The 23,593-nt window shown below is 37.4% G+C and overlaps 1 protein-coding gene across 1 annotated transcript; it reads left to right on the top strand.

The window, feature by feature from the left end:
- The first annotated feature begins 807 nt into the window (after positions 1-807).
- LOC139951298 (uncharacterized) lies at positions 808-14,280 on the top strand. Its single transcript, XM_071950122.1, has 9 exons — positions 808-936; positions 2,575-2,685; positions 6,598-6,707; positions 7,017-7,248; positions 9,363-9,472; positions 10,547-10,790; positions 11,791-12,034; positions 12,664-12,765; positions 13,521-14,280. The coding sequence occupies exons 2-4, from the start codon at positions 2,584-2,586 to the stop codon at positions 7,072-7,074; spliced, it is 270 nt and encodes an 89-aa protein (XP_071806223.1). The 5' UTR covers positions 808-936; positions 2,575-2,583; the 3' UTR covers positions 7,075-7,248; positions 9,363-9,472; positions 10,547-10,790; positions 11,791-12,034; positions 12,664-12,765; positions 13,521-14,280.
- The last annotated feature ends 9,313 nt before the right edge of the window (positions 14,281-23,593 follow it).

The raw sequence follows: 23,593 nt of genomic DNA, 5'->3' as shown, positions 1-23,593 counted from the left end.
TGCGTTCAGCGTTGAATTTGGTTTAGGGTCTCTGACTAGGTAATTAAATAGGAATCGCCCTCTGTCGGCGGATTGTAGAGTCTCCCGCGCAAAAATAATGAGTCGTATTACATTAATTGATGCACCTGCTGCATGATAAGGCAGTGGACACTATTGTTAATTACTCAAAATAATTATTAGTATAAAACTTTACTTGGTAATGAGTAATGGGGAGGGGTTGATGGTATAAAACATTGTGAGAAACGGCTCCTTCTGAAGTGACATAGTTTTCGAGAAAGAAGTATTTTTCTACGAATTTGATTTCGAGACCTCAAGTTTAGAATTTCGAGGTCTCGAAATCAACCATCTAAAAGCGCACAACTTCGTGTGACAAGGGGTGTTTTTTCTTTCATTTTCGGCGACCTTTTGAGCTCAAATGTTCACAGCTTTGTTATTTTATGCATGTTGAGATACACCAAGTGAGAATACGACTGGTCTTTTAAATAATCCCTGTTGCCACTCACAACGATGCAAAAAACAAAGACATAATATTATTATATGATTTTGTTTAACCATGATAATGCTGGAAAAATAGTTTTTGCCCCCTGCTATTGTGTCAATTATTGCATCAATTAATTAATGTAATACAACTCATTATTTTTGCGCGGGAGACTCTACAATCCGCCGACAGAGGGCGCGATTCCAATTTAATTCCCTAGTCAGAGACCCTAAACCAAATTAAACGCTGAACGTATGAATGAAGTCAAGCTTGATAAATCACGTGCGTCCCATTCAGAAACACACGCTGGATCAGAATTTCCCCAAAATAGGGAGGTGAGGGGTCGTTTGCTTCTTCGAGAGAATTTTGCCCGCAATGTGGCTCTATTTTACCTTTTCCTGAAAGTGGAACGGTAGTTATGAAAAGCAAGACATGTCCTTACAAAGTAAATGCAAAAAGTAAGTTTGGAATATCCTATAAATAATCATATTTTTTGTGGAAACCGTGGCTTGTAAAGTTGTGTTTGCTGGCCCCCTTGATCCTTGTGCGTTATTTTTAAAAAGGGGGTAGGCGGGGTCGGGACGTGGCCCAAGGAGGAGGCGGTGGGGGAGGTGGCTGACATGGGCTTTGAATATTATACATTAATGCAAATTCAGCTCAATGACTTCGACTCTGATGTAAATGATCTGTGACTAATAGTTCGTAGTTAACAAAAAAGTTGAATATTTAAAAATTAAAATTAAAAAAACAAATTAAATAAAATAGTAGACTATCACTAAGTTTTCAATATTAATTTTTGTAGGAAAAGTTTCCGTATGGCGCCACTACTTTTTCATTCGAAATAAAATCAAAATCTTTTTTAGTTGTGGTAAAAAAAGTTAAAAGAAATACCCATTGCGCAACCACTTTTTCATTCGATATGAAATATTGGGTGCGTTCGATTAGCTTCCCTGGGTCGACCCCAATGTGCTCATCCAACTGGCGTATTTTATTTTTGCAAGGACGAATGTGGGCAGGTAATTACCCCATGTTCATCCTGGAAAAGTCGCCTATTTCGTATTCCAGGATGAACGTGTGCAGATGTTTACCCACGCTCCACCTGGAAAAAAACAGACGCATCATCACGTGAGCCTTCCTGTGGTGAACTCAGTGCACCTCGGTTCAGCCCCAAGAGCCCTACTTGTGGATAGGGTCACTTGGGGCTGGAAGGCTTACGTGTTGATGATGCGTCTGATGTTTTTTCCAGGTGGAGTTTGGGTAAACATCTGCACATGTTCGTCCTGGAAAATGAAATAAGCGACTTGCACACATTTGGACTGGAAAAAAATTAAATACGCCACTTGGATGAGCCACTTGGACATTGGGGTGGACCCAGGGAAGCTAATCGAACGCACCCAATACAGTATCCAAATTAAATTATGTAAAAATGAGTGAAAAAGTGATGGCGCCATACGGAAAGTTATCTCTATTGACTTGTCTTTCTGAAATGAATGTTTCAGATTTTCAAATCTTGATGAGGCATGGTCTGTGCTTTGCAACCTGCTGTGCTGGTGCCGGGCACTGATGATTTCAAGAACGACCGACACACATTTTTTTAAAGTTAAAATTACGTTCCTTTCTGCCTTTCACAGATTTTCAACAAAATGTAACACTTGTGTTAAGTTTATCAATATTATTAGTAAAATAAGAAAAATGGTTAGCGTCCCGCCCGCTTCCTTTGTACAGGCCACCTCCTTTTTAATTTTTTAATTTTTTTTATATTTTTTAAAAGGGTTATTTTAAACGATCTGAGCATAAAACAATCTGAATTCTTAACCAAAATGTTTTATTTATGTATTGCGTGTTTGAGCAGTAGAAAAAACAATGGATATTTGACATTTTAAAAAGAATGGCGGCCACCTTAAAATAAAAAGCCCCTCCTTCCTTTTTTTGAGAAACCCGGACGCTAAACATGTGTCTTTTTTTACTCAGCCTTATCAGTGAATTTAATTTCTTTGTATCCGTGGTGACCGCATAATTTATATCATTATCATTAGCACAGACAGCATATTTTTGAACGAATGAAAACTCACTTTTTGTCTTCCTTCTCATTACAGCTGCATTAAATGGTGTGGTCTATCAATAATCATTCATACCTGCATCTCAACTCTTGCAAAAATGTTGAAGGTCGTCACGAGGTCATCAGCCAGAAAGACCTAGGATCACTGGTGAGTGAAACACTGGAGTTTTATCTTAGGAAATGTCCAAATTGATTAGGTTTATATCTTGATGTTTACAGGGATGAGACCTTTGTCGGAATTCCAACTCCTTTGTCGGAATTCCGACTTTTGAATTTTAGAAATCCGACCTTTTTTTTCCACTTCCGACATTTTGACTTTCCCTCTTTTACCTATTTTAAGAATCTCTATTCTCTAATCAGACACAATGTTAGTTTACCTTTGTAATTGCTATTATCGCGGATCCACGTTGCGTTCATTAAAAAAATCACCTAAACAATAAATTGCCGTCCAGCAGCACCTGACCCTATTTACGGCTTGTGGTCTTCCTGGCATCGCGCATTCGTGCAGCAGCAGCGACAGATATATAAACTTGTCTCATTCCTTGCTTCGTTTACAGTGGTACGGTTCAATAATGTTTGCGTGTAATGCACTTGCTGCTGCAGCAATACCCAGAGCTCCCAGGGCCCTTAAGCGGGCCCTTGACCCCCGCCGTAAAGGAACTTCGCGCTGGGCGCTCGTGCTGTGTGCTTTACACACAAATGATAGATAGAATATTGACATTTCCAAACTGAATTTGCAGACCTTTTCATTTACAAAGAATCTCATCCCTGTGTTTACATACAGAAATGTTCGTACTTTATTGTTGTTTTATTGTCTATACTAGTATATAGGCCTGGGCGAATTATTCGAATATCCGGTTAATGGCGAATAGGTTTTCCTATCCGTAACCGCGAATGCCTTTTTTTTCTTAACCGGATATCCGCATAGGGCGCGAATACCTATTTACAAACCGGATAATTCTGTAATTACAACCGAGTAACCGGATATTCTTTAATATCCGAATATCCGCGGACGTCGGGCGACAACTGATATGAATATTTTGTCTGAATCCTTATGAAACTTCTATTAAGACAGCATAAAACAGCATATATTAAGTATTTAACTATGCTCACCTCCGTGAAGAGTTAAAACAATGACATTTCTGACGTAATTTGTTCAAAGATTACAAAAGTTTTCCTTCACGTAGAGTCAATCACGATCAAAAGAAAAAGCAAATCGCCATCTTTAAATTAGATCCGGTCATTTTTATGAATGAACCGAGTGACACTGTCTAAAACTAATATCAATCCGCCCATAAGATCTCATTCACAAACGAACAGCGCCCTCTAGCGGCAAAAAAAAAATATTTTAAATTTTTTTTAAATTTTTTTTTTTTTTAAATAGCGCCCTCTAGCGGCAAAAAAAACTATTCGAATATCCGGTTAATTTCGGATAGTTGGCCAGCGGTATCCGAATAACAAAAATTCACTATTCGCCCAGCACTACTAGTATAACCACCAAAACATTTTGATTTTTCATTTTTTCTTTTAGAGGTTTCACCATTTATATTTAACTCTGAATGAATAAAAAAAGATGTACAATTAAAATCTGTGAAAAGGGTTCACCACCCACAGGGAAACCTCTGGCCATTTTTAAAATTGGGTTATGAAAAAAAGATGCACAAAAGATGAAATTTATTAGGTGATTTATTTCATATGGTTTCTTTTGAAGAATATAACCCCCAAAATATTTAGGTTCACTGTTTTATTTTATTTCAGGAAAGAAACAATCACAAATCAGTGTAAAGGGTTTGCCACCTGTAGGGGAACCTCTGGTCAATTATGAAATTATTTGAAAGAAAAATGCACAACTTTGTTTTGAATAAAATGTGGTTTATCATTTGGTAAATTTTGAAGAAAAAAACCCCCAAAGTTCTTTGTTTGTTCTTGTTTATTTTTTTTCAGAGGTTTTATTCCTCTGAAATCAGTGATAAAGGTTTGCCAACCGTAGGGAAACCTCTGGCCAATGTTTTAACTTGGTTTAATTGAAAAATGTACCACTCTATTTTAAGAGATGATTTTTTATAATTTCGTAGTTTTTGAAAATTAACCCGCCCCCCATAATTATTTGGTTAGAAATAGTTTTGTTTTGTTTCAGAGGTTATGGGTTCGCCACCTGTAAGGAAACCCCTGGTCAATTTTTTAACTGTGTTTGATTGAAAATTGCGCCACTTCAAATTAAAAGTTGACATTCGGTAAATTTTGAAAAATATTGTAAACCCCCCCCCCCCAAATATTTTGATAAATAAATAGGTTTGTTTTATTTCAGAGGTTTTATATATTACCTGTGAAACAGAGCAGCAAAAGTCAGTGACAAAGGGTTTGCCACCCGTAGGGAAACCCCTGGCCAATTTTTAAACTGTGTTTGAATCAGTTTGATTGATAATTGCGCCACTTCCAATTAAAAGTTGACATTTTGTAAATTTTGAAAAATAAAGTAAACCCCCAAATTTTTTGATATACAAATTGGTTTGTTTTATTTCGTAGGTGTTATATTTTACCTTTGAAAACTGAGGAGCAAAAATCAGTGACAAAGGGTTCGCCACCCGTAAGGAAACCTCTGGCCGTTTTTTTTAATGTTTGGGAAAAAGCAAATGTAATATGTTGATCAATCGATATCTTTACCTCGGATGGATTCATCGCTACTGTGACAGGGTTTTGCTTCTTTCTGTTTTCTCAGCAAGTAGAACCAGTAGACCTATTTTGCTGAAACTTTCACAGTTTTATTTCATCTTTCTATATTTTGTCCATTAATCAGTGAAAAAAACAACAACTTATGGCCCTTCCTTTTAGCCGCATTATCACAAATTTGTTTTTTCATTGCTTGGTTATTTTTCATCACTTCTTAATTAGGTGTTCGGCCACCAGCCGAACAACTATTGTTATTGTTCTGTTTTTTTTTTTTTTTTTTTAGGTGTTCGGCCACCAGCCGAACAACTATTGTTATTGTTCTGTTTTTTTTTTTTTTTTTTTTTTTTTTTTTTTTCTGCGTGTTCTTCTCCTCAAACGTTCTCGCGCGATTTTCGCAAAAACTAAAGCTTGTATGAACCTAAAACTTACCATATATATTGATCTTAATGAGTAGACGAAACAGCAACATTTTTGGAATGATGACGTCATTGATGACGTCATTACGTTCAAAAAAACGCTAAAAATTGGAGAGTTCATATCTTGAGAACTACAAATGCCACACACAAGATATTTGGTGCATATAAAAGGTCTTGTAATTAGCTACAAAAGTCGTGCACAACGTGACCTCATGTGACTTTTACTTCCGGTTGAAACCGGAAGTTCAAAATTTCAAAAGTTCATATCTCAAGAACTATATATCATATTCGCAAAATTTGAATATCAGTTTGAAGATCAGTTATCCTGCTCAAACTTTTGCACAAACATAATGCCAGTTGAATTTTGCCTTCTGGTCGTAAAAGCGCGCGTTTGTGTTGACCTCCATTCATTACGCGTAGAAACCAGATAGTATCGCCATTCATGTATGTGAATGCTACTATTGTATTGTGGGTGTGTGGGTGTGTGTGCGTGTAGTTCATGTAGGCCTACATTGTATCCATGCTCTACGACAAAACAGCACTGCGTGGCTGTGGGCATTACGGGTTGTGTATACACATGCAGACTCCGTTGAAGGCGCGCGTAATTCAAATTCCACTACGCTGGGATTCGCCTCATCTTTCTTCGTGCGATTTTGAACAAAATGTTAAACTACTATGAACTTGAAACTTATCATAAACATGAACCTTCATGAGTAGATGAACCCGCAACTTTTTTGGAATGATGACGTCATTGATGACGTCATTATGCTCAGAAACACGTTAAACACTAGAAAATTCATATCTTGAGATCCTCAAATGCTACATACAAGATTCTTTCACTACATGAAACCTCTTGTAATGTTCTACAAATGTTGTACACAACGTGACCTCATTTGACCATTCACCCGAACACCCTGAGTTTGTACACAAACTCTCAATTTCTAGTTTCATTTTTGTATCTGGTCTGGTTTCAGATTGACAGGGCATGTGCCAAGTGCGGTCACGATGGCCTTCATTTCCACACCAGGCAAACAGGATCAGCTGATGAAGGACAAACCGTCTTCTATTTCTGCCCATCATGCAAGTAAGTTAATCACTACTTTAAAAGCTTGGTTCATTCTTGCTGCAAATGCAAAGTGAATTTTGGCGACACAGCCCTGTTTTCTTTGGGATCTACGGTGGACTTTACAAAGAGTTAAGACTAGTCTTATCTCAAGTTAGGACAAGTTACTCGTCTTAACTTAGGACTAGCCTTACATTTTTAATATTTCCTGGGACTAGTCCTAAGTTAGGACCAGTCCTAACTCTTCGTGAAATGGACCCCAGGATGGTTAGGGTCAAAGGTTAATTATTTTATGTAAAGTAATTTTTATTAATTTTTTTGATTTACAAGCATCAAGAGATTGAGTACTCCTAAAAAGAATCATCATCTTCGGATCGGTCTTCACTGAGAGGAACTCAAGGCAAGAGCTCACTGGAACAAGGAGATGAAATCACCACCGAGGACGACAACGACAACGTTGACCTGATGCCAGAGAGATGTCTTACCGATGAAGAGGCCAATTTTTTAACTGTGTTTGTTAATTGAAAAATGCGCCACTTCATATTAGGTGATTTATCATTCGGTAAGTTTTGAAAACAAGCCCCCAAATATTTGGTTTTATATTTTTAACTCTGAAATGAAAGAGCAAAAATTCAGTGACAAAGGGTTTGCCACCCATAAGGAAACCCCTGGCCAATTTTTTAACTGTGTTTGATTGAAAATTGCGCCACTTCAAATTAAAAGTCGACATTTGGTAAATTTTGAAAAATAAAGTAAACCCCCAAATATTTTGATATACAAATAGGTTCGTTTTATTTCCGAGGTTTTATATTTGACCTTTGAAAACAGAGGAGCAAAAATCAGTGACAAAGGGTTCGCCACCCGTAAGGAAATCCCTGGCAAATTTTTTTGAAATGTTTTGGAAAAAAGTAAACCTAATTTGTTGATGTATCGAAATCTTTACTAACGTCCGTCGATGTCGGTTTTTTCCCATAACCGATATATCGAAAATTTAATATCGAGTATACTCGATATATCGAGTATTTCCCGCGCGCAAGATGGAAGCCTAAAAACAGCACTTGGTATACTCATGGAGGTAGAAATATATATACCGTAGACTGACAGTTTAATAGGGTTACATTTCAACCTGTTTTCGTCTGATCCCCCGAACTTGTTTGTAGTTCAAACAATTTCAAATTGCGTAGTCCCGCCCCGATTATTTCTGGTTTTACAACAAAGTATGATCGCCGCTACCGCTGGCTTGGCCATTTGGTGAACGCTCACCACAATTCTCGATTCGTGATTGGCCATGATTGGCCGTCTCAAAATGACACAGAGCCTTTGTGAGTTGCGTGACTCGCCGACATTAAGGTGTCAGTTGCCGATGCATTGACGTAGAAGTGTCAATCAAGTTGTCCGACGGGCGCCCGGACTACCTTTACGGTTGAAAATGGTTGAGATAATCATCGAAAAAAATCACTAGAAAGTCCCGCAAAACACAGACCTACCACTCCGCGATCACAATATACAACGCACGCAGCATGCAGTCACATAGTCTCCAATAAAGGCTCGTAGTCTTTTTACTTTGCATTCTATGACAAAGGCAAGAAACATTGAATGCTAGAACGCCCTCTATTGTCGAAATAACGCAGTGCATCACGCGTTACCGCCTTGACCAAAGACTGCACGTGTCTGTGCATGCTTGGGCAAACGGGTTTTTCCCCCCGAATTGCAATAACCATACACGCTGGTGTGCACGCTTAAACCGTACAAAAGCATAGTCTTCGCTGGTACGCACGCAATAGCCGCCGACAGCGTGGTCTGTGCTGCGAAGCATAAAGTTCCTCAGAAATGTTAGCTTGTTTACCGAAAACAACACAACGTGTAGGCTTTATTTGACCAAAATGACGCCATTACGATACCTTGGATTGTTAGAAAGATTATTTTACTGTATAACGTAAGATTGTTTTCTTCCTTGTTTTGTTTTGTCTTGTTGATTCGGGGAAGTTTTTGCGGGGTGAAGACGCATCGATTTTGATCACATGCGCAATGGGAAGTTGCATCTTAAACAGCCGATGGGGCAGCAGCGGCGGTTTCTTTTGAGGTTTTACCGAGCGCTCGCCGCGGGGTCGTGAACTTCTGTGGCGGGCCGGCGGCTGATGGCGAAAACACAAAGAACAAGCAGACATACTTGGTTGTAAAACGTATTTTATTTAATAGGGCAACTCAAAATGATGAAACTACATAACGACGACGGCTTTTCTAATACTCAAACACAGATTTCTTTTAAATAATCGGACACTCTTTTGGTATTTTCGATATCATTTAGGAACATCGAAATTTTCAAAACATCGAAATTATTTTCGATATATCGAAAATCCGATATTACGATATGATTAAAAAAATATCGAGTTTTTGAGTATTTTCGATATATCGACGGACGTTACCTCAGATGGATTCATCGCTACTTTGACAGGGTTTTGCTTCTTTCTGTTTTCTCAGCAAGTAGAACCAGTAGACCTATTTTGCTGAAACTTTCAGTTTTATTTCATCTTTCTATATTTTCTCCATTAATCATTGACAAAAAACCAAACTTATGGCCCAAATATTTAGGCGTATTATCACAAACTTGTTTTTTAATGATTGGTCATTTTTCATCACTTCTAAATTTCATTTTTGTATCTGGTCTGGTTTCAGATTGACGGGGCATGTGCCAAGTGCGGTCACGATGGACTTCATTTCCACACCAGGCAAACACGATCAGCTGATAAAGAACAAACCGTCTTCTATTTCTGCCCATCATGCAAGTAAGTTAATCACTATTTAAGTCTGGTTCATACTTCCTGCAAGTGCAAAGTAAATTTTGGCGACACAGCTCTGTTTTCTTAGCGAATGTTTCAATGGCATTGAACACAGTTCAACTGTTGCAAGTTATTCATTTGAGTTTGTGACAACCCAATTTTCTTCGCATTCGCAGGAAGTATGAACCCGGCTGTAGGCTTGTAGACCCTTTCAGGTTTATCATACAGTTTCCATAGATTGCACAGGGGTAAGTAGGTACCTGTGAGGGCAGAGATGGTTCTTGTGATTTATTTAGCTTGGCCACTACATATTTGGCTGCCGGGCAGTTTATACCCAAGGGAGCTGGGTTGGTTTGAAGAATGAAATTAATGGCCTAGTGATCAGGGGTAAAATTTTCGAAGAGCCATGAGCATCACTGAATTACAGATTACAGTGCTATAAGAGGATTACTACAGGCAGAAATTCACTGTTTACATGACATGTGTGTACGGCACAATGTGGTTACAAATGCAGCAATCGGCAAAACAGAAACAAAAAAAAACATGCAATTTGATCTTGAAGGATCTCTGATGGACTTTACAAAGAGTTAAAGACTAGTCTTGTCTCAAGTTAGGACAAGTTACTCGTCTTACTAAGGACTAGCCCCAAGTTTTTAATACCTCCTGGGACTAGTCCTGAGTTAGGACCAGTCCTAACTCTTTGTGAAGTCGACCCCAGGATGGTTAGGGTCAAAGGTTTTTTTTTTATGTAAAAGTAATTAGACATGTGAATGACATGTGAATACAGCACAATATGGTTACAAATGCAGCAATCAGCAAAACAGAAACAAACAGAACATACAATTGGATCTTGAAGGATCTACGGTGGACTTTACAAAGAGTTAAGACTAGTCTTATCTCAAGTTAGGACAAGTTACTCGTCTTACTTAGGACTAGCCCCAAGTTTTTAATATCTCCTGGGACTAGTCCTGAGTTAGGACCTGTCCTAACTCTTTGTGAAGTCGACCCCAGGATGGTTAGGGTCAAAGGTTTTTTTTTTTATGTAAAAGTAATTTTATTTTTGTTATTTTTTATTCACAGGTATCAAGAGTTTGAGTACTCCTGAAGAGAATCAACATCTTCCGGATCGGTCTACACTGAGAGGAACTCAAGGCAAGAACTAACTGGAACAAGGAGTAGAAATCATCACCGACAACGATGACGACAACGACCAGCCGACGACAACCTGATGCCAGAGAGTAGCTTAATGATGAGGAGGCCGATTTTTTAATTACCATTATTGAATGAAAAATGCGCCACTTCATATTAGGTGATTTATCAAATGGTAAGTTTTGAAGAAGCCCCCATAATATTTGGATTTATATTCTTAACTCTGGAAGCAGAAGAACAAAAATTCAGTGACAAAGGGTTCGCCACCCATAGGGAAACCCCTGGCCAATTTTTTAACTGTGTTTGATTGAAAACTGCGCCACTTCAAATAAAAAGTTGACATTGTGTAAATTTTGCAAAATAACTAAACCCCCCAAATATTTTGATATACAAAAAGGGTTGGTTTTATTTCAGAGTTTTTTCTGGTTTACCTGTGAAAACATAGGAGCAAAAGTCAGTGACAAAGGGTTCGCCAGTGGTTAGGAAATCCCTGGCAATTTTTTTTTAATGTTATGAAAAAGCAACTCAAGTTATTCATTTGAGTTCGTGACAACCCAGTTTGCTTCGCATTCGCAGGAAGTATGAACCCGGCTGTAAGCTTGTAGACCCTTTCAGGTTTATCATACAGTTTCCATAGATTGCACAGGGGTTAGTAGGTACCTGTGAGGGCAGAGATGGTTCTTGTGATTTATTCAGCTTGGTCACTACATGTTTGGCTGCACAGGCAGTTTATTCCCAAGGAAGCTGAGTTGGTTTGAAGAATGAAATTAATGGCCTAGTGATCATAGGTAACATTGTTGAAGAGCCATGAGCGTCACTGAATGATGGATTACAGTGCTATAAGAGGATTAGTACAAGCAGAAATGACATGTGAATGACATGTGAATACAGCACAATATGGTTACAAATGCAGCAATCAGCAAAACAGAAACAAACAGAACATACAATTGAAGGATCTACGGTGGACTTTACAAAGAGTTAAGACTAGTCTTATCTCAAGTTAGGACAAGTAACTCGTCTTACTTAGGACTAGCCCCAAGTTTTTAATATCTCCTGGGACTAGTCCTGAGTTAGGACCAGTCCTAACTCTTTGTGAAGTCGACCCCAGGATGGTTAGGGTCAAAGGTTTTTTTTTATGTAAAAGTAATTTTATTTTTGTTATTTTTTATTCACAGGTATCAAGAGATTGAGTACTCCTGAAGAGAATCAATATCTTCCGGATCGGTCTACACTGAGAGGAACTCAAGGCAAGAACTAACTGGAACAAGGAGTAGAAATCACCACCGACAACGATGACGACAACGACCAGCCGACGACAACCTGATGCCAGAGAGTAGCTTAATGACGAGGAGGCCGATTTTTTAATTACCATTATTGAATGAAAAATGCGCCACTTCATATTAGGTGATTTATCAAATGGTAAGTTTTGAAGAAGCCCCCATAATATTTGGATTTATATTCTTAACTCTGGAAGCAGAAGAACAAAAATTCAGTGACAAAGGGTTCGCCACCCGTAGGGAAACCCCTGGCCAATTTTTTAACTGTTTGATTGAAAACTGCGCCACTTCAAATAAAAAGTTGACATTGTGTAAATTTTGCAAAATAACTAAACCCCCCCTCATATTTTGATCTACAAATAGGTTCGTTTTATTTAAGAGTTTTCCAATTTACCTGTGAAAACATAGGAGCCAAAATCAATGACAAAGGGTTCGCCAGTGGTTAGGAAATCCCTGGCAATTTTTTTTTAATGTTATGAAAAAGCAATCTTAATTTGTTAATGTATCAAAATCTTTACCTCGGATGGATTCATCGCTACTGTGACAGGGTTTTGCTTCTTTTTGTTTTCTCAGCAAGTAGAACCAGTAGACCTATTTTACTGAAACTTTTATTTCATCTTTCTATATTTTCCCCATTAATTATTGACAAAAAAAAAAACTTATGGCCCCCAGTTTTAGGCGGATTATCACAAATTTGTTTTTTCAATGCTTGGTTATTTTTCATCACTTCTTAATTTCATTTTTGTATCTGGTCTGGTTTCAAATTGACAGGGCATGTGCCAAGTGCAGTCACGATGGACTTCATATCCACACCAGGCAAACACGATCAGCTGATAAAGGACAAACCGTCTTCTTTTTCTGCCCATCATGCAAGTAAGTTAATCACTACTTAAGCCTGGTTCATACTTCCTGCAAATGCAACGTGAATTTTGGCGACACAGCCCTTTTTTCTTAGCGAACGTTTCGAAGGGGTTGAACACAGTTCAACTGTTGCGAGTTATTCAATGCGAGTTTGTGACAACCAAATTTGCTTCACATTCGCAGGAAGTATGAACCGGGCGTTAGACCCTTTTAGGTTTATCATACAGTTTCCATAGATTGCACAGGGGTTAGTAGGTACCTGTGAGGGCAGAGATGGTTCTTTTTTAGCTTGGTCACTACATATTTGTAGCCGAGTTGGTTTGATGAATGAGTTGGTTTGATGAATGAAATAAATGGCCTAGTGATCGGGGTAACATTGTTGAAGAGCCATGAGCGTCAGTGAATGATGGATTTCAGTGCTATAAGAGGATTAGTACAAGCAGAAATTGACTGTTTACATGACATGTGTATACAGCACAATATGGTTACAAGTGCAGCAATCACCAAAACAGAAACAAATGAAACATGCAATTGGATCTTGAAGGACTGGTGGACTTACCCAAAGAGTTAAATTTCTAGTTTTATCTCAAGTTCATGAAGTTAGGACAAGTTACTCGTCTAACTTAGGACTAGCCTCAAGTTTTTAATATCTCCTGGGACTAAGGACCAGTCCGAACTCTTTGTGAAATCGCCCCCAGGATGGTTAGGGTCAAAGGTTCATTTTGTCATGTAAAAGTAATTTTTTCATTTATTTTCTTGATTTCCAGGCATCAAGAGATTGAGTACTTATGGAGAGAATCTTCGGATTGGTCTACACTGAGAGGAATTCAAAGCAAAAGCTCACTGGAACAAGGAGATGAAATCACCACCGACGACGACCACCACCTGATGCCTGAGAGATGTCTTACTGATGAGGAGGCCGAGCATCCATCCCTCTGTAGTAATCACAGTATGGGTACTTAAATAAGATAAGGATCCTTTATCACTGACAGTGCCATTAGGATTGTCTCAAGAAACAAAATGAGGCTTGACATCAAAATTTAATCCGTTTCCTTTTTTCAAACTTTGAGAGTTTCGATCGGTACACGGGAACCAGACAAAATGGCCGAACTGTGGTAAAGGTGTTTTTAAACTGTTAGTGTTGCTTACATAAGTTTGTGATAAATCATGCTGTATAGCTAGTTTCAAAAAACGAGTATCTAAAATTTAATTGTTTACCTTCATGGGTTGTTATTGATTGATCCTCCCCTTACCCCTGGGGTGGGTTGATCGATTGAAAGAACGAACAAGAAACTTGAGTGCACACCTTCTAATATGAAAGCCTTCCAGCTCTGGATCATGGCATACTTTGTAACTTATGGGTCATGACAAGACTTAAATTCTCTTTTTCCTGAGAGTTGGTCATTGCACAAATTGTCACCCTCGATACTGTTGCTATGACACGCCTGATACATTACGGAGGCAACGTTGCCCCTGGTCATTAAATGACTGAGCTGTCCTTTTCTGCTAGGGGTTTGTGTCATAGCAAACTAGGAACCTATCAACGTTTTCTCTAGCAGTGGCTTACTGTTGTACCACTACCATGGTGCATGACTTCCATCCCTTTATGCTAGGGGTTTGGTCGCAGCAAACTTAATAAAGTTTTACATTAGTGGCTTACTGTTGTACCGCTACCATCATACATGACTTTCATCCCTTTATGCTAGGGATTGGGTCGCAGCAAACTTAGTAAAGTTTTACTTTAGTGGCTTACTGTTGTACCACTACCATCATACATGACTTTCATCCCTTTATGCTAGGGGTTGGGTCACAGCAAACTTAGTAAAGTTTTACTTTAGTGGCTTACTGTTGTACCACTACCATCATACATGACTTTCATCCCTTTATGCTAGGGATTGGGTCACAGCAAACTAAATGTTGAGGTTCATATGTACACACATGACCTTTGCCCCTTCTTACCCAGGGAAATGACTGGTACTTTATATCAGCCCACCTGCCATGTGACCTCTGACCCTTCCTCTGTAGGGTAAGGTTACTGTAAACCTTTGCGGCTTTATGTCATAAATGGCCGCCTGCCATTTCACCACTGCCCCTTCCCACCTGGGGTATTTGTTGCAAAAACATTAATGATAAATCTTGAATCATGTGTTGTGATGGACCCTTCCCGTGAAATATGCTAAGCAGACGCGCAATCGCATCTGCGTCACGAAACCATTAGCCGTACATAAAACAGCGCGATATTCCCTCATTTTGCCAACCAAAATTTAATTGCGCACGTGCTATGTGCAATTTATATATTTCATGTGAAGGGTCTAGGAAATAGGACATTGTGAAAAGATTTGTCGTTTTTGGTAGTTTGGGTCACAACTGCATAATGTTTGTGTATTTTACTTAAAAGTCTTAATACATTTTATAGAGACATTCCCATGAAACAAGCTCACATTACTTTGTACAAAATGCATACATTTTTCATATAGAACGTTTGACTTTACTGTCCAAAATACGGAATTTTAATTTTTTTTCTTCAAAACTCTCTTGGCAAATGTTTTTTTCCCTACTACTTTAAAAACTTTGCTCCCTTTCAAAACCTCTTTTCTAGATTTTCCCAGAGTTGGAATATCTTGAATCGGTTTAGGAAAGCAAAAATTTCTGTAAAATTTGCTTGTGACTCAAATTGTGGGAGTGCCTCTGGTTCTATACTGATACTTTGAGGATTGTGAAGCCAAGTACAACTTGCACTCTTCTTGGGACCAATTTTCATGGCATACGAGTACGTTGCAATTTAACCAAATGTTTTCATTTTAGGCATATATTGTTTGGATAAGTGTGACGCACATCTGTCCAAACTCAAAATGAAATTTATTAAAAAGTACAATATCTGCGAAACAGCCACACACTTTATCTGAAAATGTTTCTTTTTCTTCCTTGCATTGCTGTGACAGTAAAAATTAACAGTTTTAAATTTCAGAGATAACTTTTATTTCAACTCAAGGATAGTAAATGTTGTACTTGGCTGTTTATATAATTTGAAAAAAAATGTTGTCTTAAATTAATTGGTTACCATTCATTAAATGCTATAGAAAGCACCACTGAACTGTAGAAGCAGCAGAGTTGTGCAAACGTGTGTGCCGGTCGGTGTGGCCTACTACTATCTGGAAAGTGTGACGACCTAATGATCCAAGAGTTAATGGTTGGGTAAGCATTTTATTAAGTGAAATCTTGTTGATGTGGCGCTGGTAGTCTGTCTTACCGGTGTCCTACCTTACATGATTGACAAACTATTTCAACTTCTCGATCTCCAACAAAAAATTGAAACATAAGAAAGAAAGGATTTGGTTGCCTGTTGAAGTCTTTGGGGGCCTGTATCAGAAGTGTCGAGGACTGAGGACCATTGCACTTTTTTTCACTTTTTTACCTGATCATTTTGTTATCCTAAGTTGGTACCCGTCTCTCTATACTGTTCCTGTGTAAACTGGTCTACTTTTTGATCAACCTTTTCTACACCGGACATACACTTCTGATCTGAGGGAGCCTCTGGACCTGACGGATGGCGGAGACTTCTACCCAGATGTTGGTGCGAGGGTCGGAGAAACGAGATTCTGAACATGGCTATTCACATTTCACTCAGGTACTCAGGCTTTTACATTGGTTTCACTTGTGTTAAGAAGTTTTGACTGTATCAAAAGGAGATATCAAAGATGACATTGGGATTGTGTAGGAAGTAAACTTAGTGTAGAAGAAACATCGCTTAGAAGGATGCTGTTGTGCATTATGTACTTATGACCAATTTAATTCTCGGCTACAGTAGGTCGTACTTGCACTCCTTTGGAAGTTAGAAAAATGTTAAGATTCAGAGTTAGTTAAAACCCCTGTTGAACTGGTTGACGTTATTCAGTCTATGGCGTTAACTATTGGTCTATTGCAGTGACCAATTAACTTTAGGTTGTTCATTGTAGGTTTTGAGTGGTCAGCTCTATAACAGATTCTACAGTAGGTATGTTAACGACAATCAGTTGAGGAAATGATTTACAAATAATGTTGACCAATAGACATTGCTTTTTTAACAAATACTGCCACTGTGCATGATTTGTATACATTTTTCATAAACGTAGTAATTACTTAGCTGCAGTAGGTGTTTTCAATCCTTTAGGGTATTATTGATAATTGTGAACAGATTTTACAACTGGTTAACCCTTTTCCAGCTGAACATGGTGACGACACTCGGGCGGTTTACAAAAACTCACAAAATTTGTAAAGTTCAGCCGCAATGTTGGAATCTTGTTTCTCTGATCAGCACATCATCATCTAGGTTAAATCCTTAGTTATTCAGCCTGTTAAAGTCACAAAGACACTTGGTCATTAGTTATTTTGACAGGTTCTAAAAAGAGTAGGCAAGTTTATAATATTAAACTCGTAGAACTGTTGGGAACAAATGCAAGCTACTAGTTTTTGTCAGTAAAACAATTGTATTTTGTTTTTGTTAAGACCTCTTTGAAACAAAACCAATTTTGTGCGATGTCCATCAATTATTTTAATTCTTTTATGGTAAAATGAGAATGTCTCAACATGTACAACAGCTAAGTGTACAATGGATCAAACTAGGTGTTTAGCGTATTTGGTATAGACTTATTCAATTAAATAACCTTAGAGCAAAGACAGTAATTTGTCACATGGCTAGGTAGTTATAGGAAAAGGGAGCATACACACTAGTCCAGTTTTAGTGTAGAATTATTAAATAAATAACTTCAAAACTAAAAATAAGAGGTGTTCCGGGCTGTTGGCCCGAACACCTAAGTAGTTATTTCTCAATTTGCTTGTTAGATTGATTTTGTTATAAATATTCCGCCAAGCAGACATAGCAGGAATAGGTATTCTAAATAAGACACCACTTTATTACTTTAGTCATGCACTGTTTGCAGAATCACCGTTGTCTTTCTAGACGGAAAATACACCAAGGTTATCGGTGATTGTATCGTCACTGATAAAACCTAATTTTCCGACATCGACGTCAGACTCATTTTTATGCAAGAACATTGTAATTTTCTAACTGGTACGAAATCATTAGCATGCAATGGTTGGTTTGCAGATTTACATAAAGTTAATCAGTAGGAGTAGTTGTTGATACTAGATGTTCAATACTTTATTGGGACTTTATCAGCAATTTGTAGTTCCGTAGGATTTGAAACTTTGTTGTACTTAGGATCTTATCGTCACTTATAAAACCTTAATTTTCCGACATTGACGTCGGACTTATTTTTATGCAAAAACATTGTAGTTTATCATTGGTATGCAATCATTAGTATGCAGTTGTTGGTTTGCAGATTTACATGAAGTTAATCAGTAGGAGTAGTTGTTGATCCTAGATGTTCAATACTTTATTGGGACTTTATCAGCAATTTGTAGTTTCGTAGGATTTGAAACTTTGTTGTACTTAGGAGTTTGGAATTTATTTAGAGATAGATTAGGTTTTTTTAAGATTTTTTTTCTCAGTCTAGTTATCCTCCATAAACCCAATGTCATCTACAATATCTCCTGTAATGATACTCAATGCAATGAAGATGCAAATCTGATGTTTGTGTACAACCTCACTTTTGACTTTGAAATTTGACTTCGTTTAAACGTGTAATCACGCACTGTTAAAATGTTGCGATATTTTAACAAATCCAAAACTTATGATTGATTTGAAACAAAATTTACGAAGAAGTGTGGTACTTCTTATGCAAGTGAAACCAATACATTCCTGAGTATGCTGTTAATATTGAAAAGAACATGCGTATTTTAGTTCTGTTTTTTGTGCTTGTCACAAAAATTCACAAAATTGTTGAAGTTCAGCCGCCATTTTGGAATCTTGTTTCTCTGATCAGCGCATCATCATCTGGGTTGAAGTCTTCGTTATTCTGATGGTACAGGATTCAATCAGTGATGGAGTGGAAGCGTCCTTTTACATTTCAACCAAAATTCAAACTTGAAACTTTACTCCAAGAACTTAGCGACGTGTTTGCCCGAACAGGGGGAGACGTCCGATGGTACACTTGATACAGATTCATCAAACATTTTAACGGGCAACAGAATCCTTTCCGATATTTGTTTTGGACTTTGCAAAAAAAATCTTTAGTTTGTTTTTGGCTTCGGACTTTTAAAAACCAATCTTTTTAGTTTGTCAATCATGTAAAGCAGGACTTTTGTAAAACAGACTATCAATGAAACATTAACTTGATTTAACTTAATAAAATGCTTTCCTTCCATTAATACTTAGATCATTAAGTCGCTTCACTTTCTAAATAGTAGTTGGCCACACCGACCGGCACACACGTTTGCGCAACTCTGCTGCTTCTACAGTTCAGTGGTGCTTAAAAAAAATCAAAAAAATCCCTTAAAAATTGCCTTTTTTATATAGACTAAGTCAGCCAAAAAAGTTTTTCGTTCCGTTGTACGGTTCGAAATTAACTGCGTGAAAACTTTGGCCCTACCCCCCCTATTATTAAAATCATGATCAACCAAGTGCACCCCCTAAAGGGGTGCAGAAGAGACTGTATCCCATAGTAATGTACACCAACAATGAAATCAACTAGAAATTTGCATATGACACTTATACAAGGAGTCAAATTCAAATTACCATGAGATTATATTGCTAGGTACATCAAAATGGAATGCAGCCCCTTATTAAAGGTATCGTCTTATAGCTTGTTGTGACTTTAAATAACAATAAAATGGAGTCCTATTGTGGACTTTGTCATTTTTTGACCAAAACACTAGCCATTGTTTGTACTTAGTAATTTTTTGAGCAGAAACCCATAGTCAATGTTTGTACTTAGTCTTTTTTGGACCAAAACACTTGCCATTGTTTGTACTTAGTAATTTTTTGAGCAGAAACCCATAGTCAATGTTTGTACTTAGTCTTTTTTTGGACTTAGTCTTTTTTTGACCAAAACACTTGCCATTGTTTGTACTTAGTAATTTTTTGAGCAGAAACTCATAGTCAATGTTTGTACTTAGTCTTTTTTTTTTACTTGGTCATTTTTTTGACAAAAACACTTAGTAGTTATTGACTTTCTGTGTCCCTTTGTGGACTTGGCCATTTTTTACTTTAAAACCTTTCCAAGATTGAGATTATAAAGTCACAGAACAAGCTATAAGATGCGGCCTTTATAGAAGATACAACATTGGTAGTTACGCTATTGTGAATTAAGTTTGATGGAGAAATTTAGTGAACATGCATTACCTTAAATTTTGGTAAGCATGCAAGGAAACATTCATCTTAATGTCCACTTGATATAAAAACTGTATTGAGTTAAATAATAAATAAAGAAATTTGTTTTGAAATGCTGCAATTTGAGATAATGTTTTTTGTGTCCTAATTTGTGCACTCTTTATGCAGTATATGAATACCAATGTTGTACCTTCTTTATAAGTAAGAAATGCAACCTGTAAACCATAAAGGAGTCCAATTTAATTGGAACTGTTTGAAAAGAAACAAAAAAACGCTTTGATTCTGTATATATTCTGAGTTGTTGTAAGACGAAGAAAAAGCACACAAAAAAATTATTTTACAAGTTTGTAGAAACCAAACAGTTAAATCATGTTTTCATGAGACTAGTTTTTTGTTAGCCATGTGGACTCCTTTTTGAAAAAACAGGTTACATTTCTTCCTTGGTTGATCATTTATATTTCTTAGCTATGATTGTCATTTGCCAGCTGATGTTTCTTCTCGGATAAATTCTTAACTGGTTTGGGGGGTTTAGGTTGAATTTTGAAACTACACATTTTCAATACTTTTAATAAAAACAAGTATGAATTGAAAGCTGTATTTGATTTTACAAATACAATTTTTGAATTGTGGCACTTGGCATTACAAAAAAGGACATTTTGAAATAATTTCAATGAGGTTTTCAAAAAGTAATTATACATCAACTGGCATATTTCGAACCATCAATTTAAGCAACTATCAAATGAATAGCAAGGAAGCAATAAGAGTGCCAAAGCACCCCAAAAACAAAAATGGTTTTAATTAAAACATTCAGGAAACATAACATACAACTAAGTCATAATCTTGAGGTTGGGGTGGGTGGGGGTAATGCACTAATTGATGTCATTGTTTTCTTTCTTTTCTTTGGAAACCATTTAAAGTTTGTTCAAATAAAGTCTTGAAAATTCAAACACAATCTAGTCTGGTTTGCTTATTATTTTCTGATGAATCCTGATATTTGGACAATATTGTTGGCTTTATGAACAGCTTTGATGATCCCCTATTCCCATTCTTAGTGTTGATAAACTAATTAAAAGTAACTTTTAGAAATAATAAACATTGGGGATACTTTTGATAATTATCAAACACCATTCTCCTCACTTGGTGTGGTCAATAAATGCATAAATTGTGTGCTTTCAGATGCGTGAGAAAGGCGTCATGCCTGAAGCCTTTCTCAGATTCAAATTTTGTTGGGGTGAAAAAATAAAAACCACCACTTTCCCTAAAACTACATTAATTTTTACATAGGGTGTTTTTCCAACAACATTTTTTAACATAAACATGATCAGTGCTCTTAAGTTTTCATGGTTATTAATTTTAACTACCAAGTATACCCTTGGACTACTCAAAATTGTACTCAATAAACTGTACTGCTATTTATAGGATGCATTCAAAATTATAAAGATTTTCTTTTTCCTTCAAAATCCTTTGGGGAGGGGGTAGAGTTACATATTATTCACGAACAGTAACTCCATGTTTGCAAGTACAGATACACAGTGTAATCGTTCCTTTTGGTGAACTAGAATCAGTTGCTAAACTCTGAACAATTCACAATATTAGGTAATGACCTCAAGGGTAGTTTAGTATCGAATTGACAATGCTTAGACTGTAATACAGGCATGATGTCTGGCTCTTGAGGGAAAAGTACGAACCGTCATTTCATTGGGAAGAAGGGGTGACCTAAATGAAAGTTTGTATAAGAAATTTTACTGATTCTTCGGAGGCCCCACAAAAAAGAAGAAGTTATAAATAATGTGGGTCTTATTTTTAGGAGAAAAAAAAAGAATGAGAGAAATTTTGGTAAATGTGTGGGTATAAATTTTTATGGCCCTACAGCTAGTAATAGAAACATACATTTTGGTTGCCTTACAGAACGGTTGAGGCTTTGTTCATCAGTGACTGCTGTTGTGGCTGGAAAGACTGCTAAGATGCAGGGAGAGGCAACATAATGATCAACATACACTTCGGATGAAAGGGAAACATTCAGATTCCACGAACTCTGAAAAAGAACAAAATTATATTTTTAAGTATGGATGTAAATTAGTGTTCATACATGTACATAATGAGGGGGTATAGAAAGTATAAAGCATTGGGAACTTTTTACTTCAGGACAGTATGCTCATGGGGCCTTTAAATTGTCTCCACATATACATGTACAGCAGTACTTCATGTCGTTAAATCTAATTCCCAACACACAAGAAAACAATTCAAAGAAAAATATGTGCGCCCTGTAGTTTTTACTCTAAACACTTGCATTGAAGGAATCGGAGAAACAAAAAACGTGTAGTGCAAAGCGTCAGAATTCATCAGCAAAATCGATGTTGGTCAATGTTTCAACGAAAATATCCGTCCCTAACAATATTTTCCTCACTTGTATTGATTGAGCGAGAATGCGGTGGTTTAATAAATATTTTAACATAATCTAGTGTTTCTTCGATTTCTCTTGGATATCATAATAATAATAATAACACAGCATTCGTAAAGGCACACTAAATCTGGTATAAAACCATTCAAAGGCGCCGGTCAAGATGGAAAAGAGAGAATTCTCAATCAAGTGTATCATTATTAGCTGACAATAATTTGACTGTATTGCCAAGACAATCTTGCTTAGAAAACCCCTCAAATTTCCTCTTTTGCACCAACACACGAATAATTTACCTGAGTAAGAAGATTCTATGAACATCCGTGCAGTTCTCATCGTGGAAGTTGTTGAATTTTGATGTCGGTTTTCGATGTAAAACGTTGCAGAAAATCTGCTTTTTCGCCACACACACGTGGAAGAGTCGCCTTTGAACACACGATGCACTCGCTCAGAAAGAAAATGGCCGCCGGCGGAGTAAAAGGGTGCATCAACCTCGTTCCCAGGGGTGATCGATCTTGCCGCGCCATTTTTCCCCAGCATGCCTTGCTCGATGTACATGCGCGTGACGTAGTACGATTGGCCGAAATTTGAAAGAATCATAGGGGTTTGAGGCCAGCACTTTTATCAACTTTTGCCTATTTTTTTTTAAGGTGCGATGTTGTGCTCTTCATGATGCAGTGGACATTTCTGAAGCCTTTTTATCGATAAGAAGCAAGGAAGTTGTTATTTATTTTTTTTTTTACTTGAAAGTTGGGGCGAAACTTGAAAAATAGTTGGGGTTGGGACTTCTATGGTGGGGTTAAGGACTTCTATAGTTTGGGTTGGCACGTTTATGGTTGGGTGGGGTTTGATACTTCAGGGTTAGGACTCATGTTGGTGTTGGGACTTCTATATTTAGGGTTAGGACTTCTATGGTTGAGGTTTCTTTTAAGGTTGGGGTTGGGAGTTCTAAGGTTTGGGGTCAAAGCTTCTATTGTCTAGGTTATTAGCGCGCTTAATATGGTTGATTGGGGTTCAGTGCTTCAGGGCTAAGACTCATGGTGGGGTTAGGACCTCTAAGGTTACGACTGGTATTTCTATATGGTAAGGGCTAGTAGTTCATCTAGGGTCCAGTTGGTTGAGCTTCAGTGAAGGGAATTTCATTCAGTGTCTATCTGTCCAATAAAAAAACGTGTAACATGTAGTGCCAGTTACATTGTGGCATTTATAACTCAGTTAGGACCTTTACTTAT

The sequence above is a fragment of the Asterias amurensis genome, chromosome 19 (genome assembly GCF_032118995.1).
Source record: "Asterias amurensis chromosome 19, ASM3211899v1".
NCBI classification, from domain to species: Eukaryota; Metazoa; Echinodermata; class Asteroidea; order Forcipulatida; family Asteriidae; genus Asterias; species Asterias amurensis.
Note: the sequence above shows the minus strand (reverse complement) of the source record. Positions and strands in the feature narration are given on the sequence as shown.

Bases quoted from the DNA above. Each gene is read 5' to 3' on its own strand.
- LOC139951298 (XM_071950122.1), top strand. From the start codon at position 2,584: ATGGTGTGGTCTATCAATAATCATTCATACCTGCATCTCAACTCTTGC. The intron at 2,686-6,597 runs GTGAGTGAAACA...GTCTGGTTTCAG, and splicing joins AGAAAGACCTAGGATCACTG to ATTGACAGGGCATGTGCCAA. The intron at 6,708-7,016 runs GTAAGTTAATCA...TTGATTTACAAG, and splicing joins TATTTCTGCCCATCATGCAA to CATCAAGAGATTGAGTACTC.